This window comes from Arachis ipaensis, chromosome B8, assembly GCF_059453495.1.
Source record: "Arachis ipaensis isolate K30076 ecotype BB chromosome B8, ASM5945349v1, whole genome shotgun sequence".
Lineage (NCBI taxonomy): Eukaryota > Viridiplantae > Streptophyta > Magnoliopsida > Fabales > Fabaceae > Arachis > Arachis ipaensis.
The window spans coordinates 14,376,013-14,381,721 of NC_142443.1; the positions used below are offsets into that span (position 1 = coordinate 14,376,013).

Genomic DNA, 5,709 nt, shown 5'->3' on the forward strand with positions numbered 1-5,709 from the left:
TGTAGCTATGGGCTTCAAACACTTCTAACCTATGACCAAAAAGTATGCACCTTTAAAGTCCCTTATAATAACAAACCAAAAATGCAAACGTTGTGATATAGTCATGTAGTGTTCGTTGATGTTGACTAAATAATCCAAAGTTTCTCATTGATTAAAATTACAAAATCAATTTATAGTTTAAATGTACATGCATAAATACCATTTTGTTTTTCAGTTTTTTTTTTTCCAACCTCACTTATCTTTCCTCCTTAATATATATATATATATATACATTTAAATTTAGGTTATATTTTAATCAAATGATGATATACTCAATTTTTTTCATAAAATATTTAAACTATTCCCTTTCATATTTAATTAATCAAGGTTTGATAAAAGAGATTAAGGTTGGAAATAGTGAATTAGAACAATTTCTAATTGAATACACTATCCACAATCAGCTTGTTCATATTTAAGAAATTGATAGATAGACTAAATTCTCTTCACAAAGGACAGTATAGCATTATAACTATAAATAAATACAAACCAATCTAAATTCTTACTAACAGATTTTTTTATTTTTTTAGTTAAAAAAAAAAGGGCAAATATGTTTCCATGACCAACGTAACATCTATCTAATTTACCCATTGGAGTTTTCGTCCATCATCAGTGCATTACTAGTTGCTATGAGAAACTATCTGTTAGAGGAGAAAGAAATATCAGATCTCTGGATCCCACTAACGAGAGAGAGAGAAAAAAAAAAAAAACATGAACAGTAGAAGACACAATTATCCAAGGTCATGCCATGAATATTAACACTAGCAGACATTTATAAAACATAATTAAAGGAATTTATAGTATTATTTGAATGAAATCACTTGTTTTTTCAGACAATGGATAAGATTTTCAATTATTTATAACAATAATTAATAAATAATTTTATTGATGATGAACAATCAAGACATATGCATCATGTATTGCATAAACCATAAAAAGTTTTTGTATAAATTCATGCAGTGCACAAACTTTGTTTACTCGTAATCATGATTACCATTACTTGTATTATATAAACAACATTTGATATTTAGTAATCTCAATCTGGATTAAACAAAGTCCAACACTAATTTCTTTCAATTCTGGTGGTCCCAACCAAACCTATAATCCAAATAAAAAAGTTTTAAATTTTGATACCTCTAATTTGGTGAGGGACTGAACCAGAAAAATTGGACATGGATGGTTTGACCAATGCATATACAAATAAAATGCAAAACTGTTTTCCTTTAGCAACATTATTACTTTACATCACAAGTTCCCAACCCCCTCAACTCTATCTCAATAATTTTTTTTTCTTCCTATCTCGTTAATTTTTATTTTCTCCTTGATCTTTGTTCTTTAATTGTTTATCCTAGCAAACTTTGTTGGGCTTTTATTGCCCAGACTTGGTGTCATTGAATTTGAATTTGTCAGTATTTCTTTTACTTTATTTTAATTTGCTATAATTATATGGATGAGTATACAATGACTCAATGAGTGAACATTGCAAGAATGAATCATAGCATCCACCATGCAACCCAAACCCTCAACTAAACTGATCACATTGTTTACCTTAATATCACCAACATTTAATAAAACAAATAGGACAAAGATCAGACATCTGAACTTAGATATTCTGTAAGCTTTGTGGTTTTAGTATAATTATTATAAGATAAACAGAATATAAAATTCTACAGTATTATTTCATATCAGATAGCAAAAATCAGATAAAAACTAAATACTTAGTCAACCCTTTAGCTTTTCTAGAAAGTTTGGCAGCACAAGTGGACCTTGCTATTCACATCCAAATGACAAAACCAAGTGACAAGCACATAAAAGTTACATATAACTGGGAAGTAAAACAAACATCCAGCAATGATGACAAATATAATAGAAACCAGTCAAATGAAGTTTCCTTCTGTTACAATTCTAATTTCCAAACAGAACAAAAATATTACCTTTAAGATTTTTAGTAAACATTTAAGTGTCCTAATATCTTTAGGCACAATATGTATAAAAAAAGCTACTTCTTCAATCATATATTTATATTCCATGTTATATGGGGAGTTAGAAATATATAATTCTATGTCTAATTCTAAAGATACAAAACAACGGACACATTACCTTACAATCTTACATTACGAGTCACCCCCAATAAAAAGTTAAAAACCAAACGCAGCATTTCAATTCAAAAAAGAGATGCAAAGACACAAAAGCAACAACAAAACTATGCAAAAAACTAAGCAATTAAAGCTCACCAGCAGCATCATTAGAAGAGTGATTATTGATCTTGTGTATGTGAAGCTGAGTCTCCATGAACAGCTTCAACCTCTGACACTCCAAATCCTTAGCAAACTGCATCCTTTGTTTCTCCAATTCAACCATTTGCTTCCTCTTCGCCGCTTCAACTCTCTCATATATCTCACCAACTTTCTCAATAGCATGTGCCAATTCTCGGTACCCAATTTCCCATTCTTCATCGTTTTTTGTTACCCTTCTCCTCTTCTCGCTGCTCCCCTTTGAATCTTCACTCTCCGCCGCAGCCGCCGCCACCGCGGCGGCCGCAAAAGCCGAGAACTTCCGGCGAAAATAAGTGTCATCGGAACTCATCGGCGCAGGTCGCTTCTTTGTTCCGGATCGGGGACCTACCGGAGTCACCGTCCACGGCGGCGGCGAAGGCTTCGCCGCCGGAGGGGATTTAAGGCGAGGTGAGGATTTCACCGGCGGGGACTGCTTTTTCAAAGGATACGTGTCTCCGATGAGAGAATCGATGCGGTGGAAGAAAGCCCATGTGCCGGAGTATACGCGTCCGTCGCCGTCATCGTCGCCGGCGGTGGAATCGGAAACCCTAGCCCTCTCGACCTTGTACTTCTTTTTGAGGGTGTCGATGCGGTTCTTGCACTGGACATCGGTGCGGCGGTGTCTCGGGTCGTGGCCGTGGGCGGCGTTGACGGCAGCGGCGACTTCCTGCCAGTGATTTTGGCGGAGACTGCCGCGGCTGAGGGAGAGGTAACGGGAACCCCATGCGTCGATGAGGGTGGAGGTGGCCTCCTCCGACCAGCAGTCTTCCCGTCCGGGGAACGGTGAGGGCCGAGTCGTCGGCGGCGGAGGAGGAGGAGGAGATGATGCGGGTGCGGCATCAGGAGATGGTGCTTCAGCGGGGGATCCCATGGGGAAAAGGTGAGGCGCGGGTTGTGGTATTTGGAAGGAGTAACGGTGGTGGTGGCGGTGGCGGTGGGTTCGGCAGAGAGAAATTACGGTTGGTTGGTTCGCCTGAGAGACAAAGCTTTGGCAATGTACTTCGTTAGGCCATTAACGTGCGGGAAACACTGCTTTTTGTTTTTTCGTTGGAATTTCTTTTTGGGCCTTTACTAGGAAGGAAGGCCCTTTGGACAGAACTGGGTTCGAGTTTATGCACTCTTTATGGGCCTTTAATACGGTTGTTAGGGTTTAAATTAGTTATAAACGTTTTATAATAAAAAAAAAGTTGCTTTTGATTCTGAACCAATAACAGATCGAGGTCTATGGACATCGAAGGATGGATTAGCGGTATTTGGGCCTACTATTTTCAATGATATGGTCTAAACAAAATCAATAACATTAGATTTAGAAAATACATGACCAAAAACCGACAAGATTTAGCAAAAAACAAAAGAATATGGAAAAGCTGTTGTTGGATTAGAGGTCTATTAGAATTTGGAAGTGGTGATTTTGGTTGTGTTTTGGAGGGGGCTTTATTTATGATGTTAACACCACAGCGACAAAAACTATAAACAATTAAATGTCTTCTAAAATAAGGGTTAATTAGATTATCCCAACAAATTATAGCTCAAATGGCATAGTCTTCTCATTTTTACATAAAGATTTTATAATCATATGTTTTATGTATTTTTATATGTCTTATTTTATTTTATATAATTTTAATATGGATTTTATATTTTAATACATATTTTATAAAATAGTTCATTGATTATATAAGTTTTAGAGGATAAATAATAATGGTCAGTAATACAGGAAAGAAAAAAAGAGAGGATCTTGGAGTTCTCTAATAGCTAATTTTACTCTATTCTTTTTTTTTTTTAAAAGAAGCTTCCAAACACATTTTGTATCACAGCCTTCCTTCTCTTTCATGTCAATGTCACACCTTAATTGCCATCCCCTTAAATCTCACATCACATTGGTTTATGACAGGGTATTATGTCGTCAATTGATCCATATAGGCAATAAGGAACTAGTTTAATGACATGGCATCTAGGGATAACCCTCTTCTCCAAAGCTGTATCCTAGAGTTGTGGGGAACCTGGCAATCTCCTCGGAAGACCAACCCATATCCTCCACCAAGAATCTCATTGCTGGCCCGATCCTCTCCGGCGAATATGACATAAAAGCAGGGAACTTTCTAAACGACAAAAGGGACGCCTCTTTTGACCAACCCCATTTCTCCAAAGACTTCGTTTTCCGATCCATATGCAAGAGCACATGTATGGCACTGATGAAACTGCACTTGTTAGGATCAAACCCCATTTCCTTTGCCAACTTCACACCTTTAACAACCCATGATCGGGTGAAACAGAACCAACATTGAGATAGAACTCTGAGGCACACCCAAATCTCTCAAAATCTTTGTGTTGGGAATCAAATTCTTTATCACATCACACAACACAAAAGCCATTGCACCACGCTTCAATGAACTAATAACTTCTTGCTCACTTCGAACAACACTCTTCAGGACCTCATAGCGCGGAATGAGGCACTTCTCCAAGCTCCAAGGCTCCTGGCTAACAGGGTTTGGTTCTCAATCACGAGTTTTGGAAGGTCAACGCGTGAAATCCCAATGGAGGAGAAAAACTTGAGCTTGGGCTTACTGATCTTTTCTGCATCAGTGAGGAGCAACATGGGTCGCTTCTGAATGTACTTAGCCTGCGTTTCGGAGAATCCATATTTTCTGAGGAGGGCTAAGACCGCGTTTGGCTTTTCAGGGGTTTTGAAGTGAACCTTTTGTGACAAAAGCGCGGCGGTTTTGGGAGAGAATCCGCATGTGGCGATTAGGTAGGAGATTGTAAAGTTGCGATCTTTTGGGCGTTTGGTATCTTTGGTTGCGAGTGAATTGAAGAAAAGGAGATGCGATTTATGCTGTTGAAGAAGATTCAATTGGGAGTTGGGGTTGTTGAGGTTTAGGGTTTTAAAGGAAGAAGCTAACCTTGAAATAAGAAAATTGGGCATCATTTCTTTGCATGGTGGAAGCTGAGCTTCAGCTATGGCTGTTCTTCTGAGTGCTAATTTGATCCTCCACCTCCACACATGGTTGAATCAACTCACTGATGCAAAGCTTCAAAGATTCACAAAAGGAGCAGCTACATTGCACTGAATAAGATTTAAGACGAAAAAGATGGCCAAAGCATTCAGCATAGTTTTAAAAGTTAGAAGGTTTTAGGGTTTGTTAAGAGGAGCCGAATTTGAGTGGGAGAGTTGACATTCAAATTAGAGAAACTAATGTCCTTTAAGATTCTCTAAAACGAAGAGGAGATAAAATGATAAAATGGAAATATGGAATACATATTTGAGGGAAGGATTTTTTTTTATTTGAATTATTTAAATATAATATTTACGGAGATGTGTAATCTTTAGTATATTTATGTTTATCGGTTCAAAGTCATATCTCACATATAGTGTCTAAAATCAGGTTAAACTAATATT

General features: G+C 37.3%; 1 protein-coding gene and 1 pseudogene across 1 annotated transcript; both read right to left on the bottom strand.

The window, feature by feature from the left end:
- Positions 1–385: 385 nt before the first annotated feature.
- Positions 386–3,320, bottom strand: LOC107614168 (trihelix transcription factor ENAP2). Its single transcript, XM_016316397.3, has 2 exons — positions 2,271–3,320; positions 386–677 (listed from the first exon to the last, which is right to left on the bottom strand). The coding sequence occupies exons 1-2, from the start codon at positions 3,181–3,183 to the stop codon at positions 664–666; spliced, it is 927 nt and encodes a 308-aa protein (XP_016171883.1). The 5' UTR covers positions 3,184–3,320; the 3' UTR covers positions 386–663.
- An 864-nt stretch (positions 3,321–4,184) lies between these two features.
- On the bottom strand, positions 4,185–5,292 carry LOC107610530 (uncharacterized; annotated as a pseudogene).
- Positions 5,293–5,709: the final 417 nt, after the last annotated feature.

What these genes read in the sequence shown, in the direction of transcription:
- LOC107614168 (XM_016316397.3), bottom strand. Translation starts at nt 3,183, where the DNA reads ATGGGATCCCCCGCTGAAGCACCATCTCCTGATGCCGCACCCGCATCA.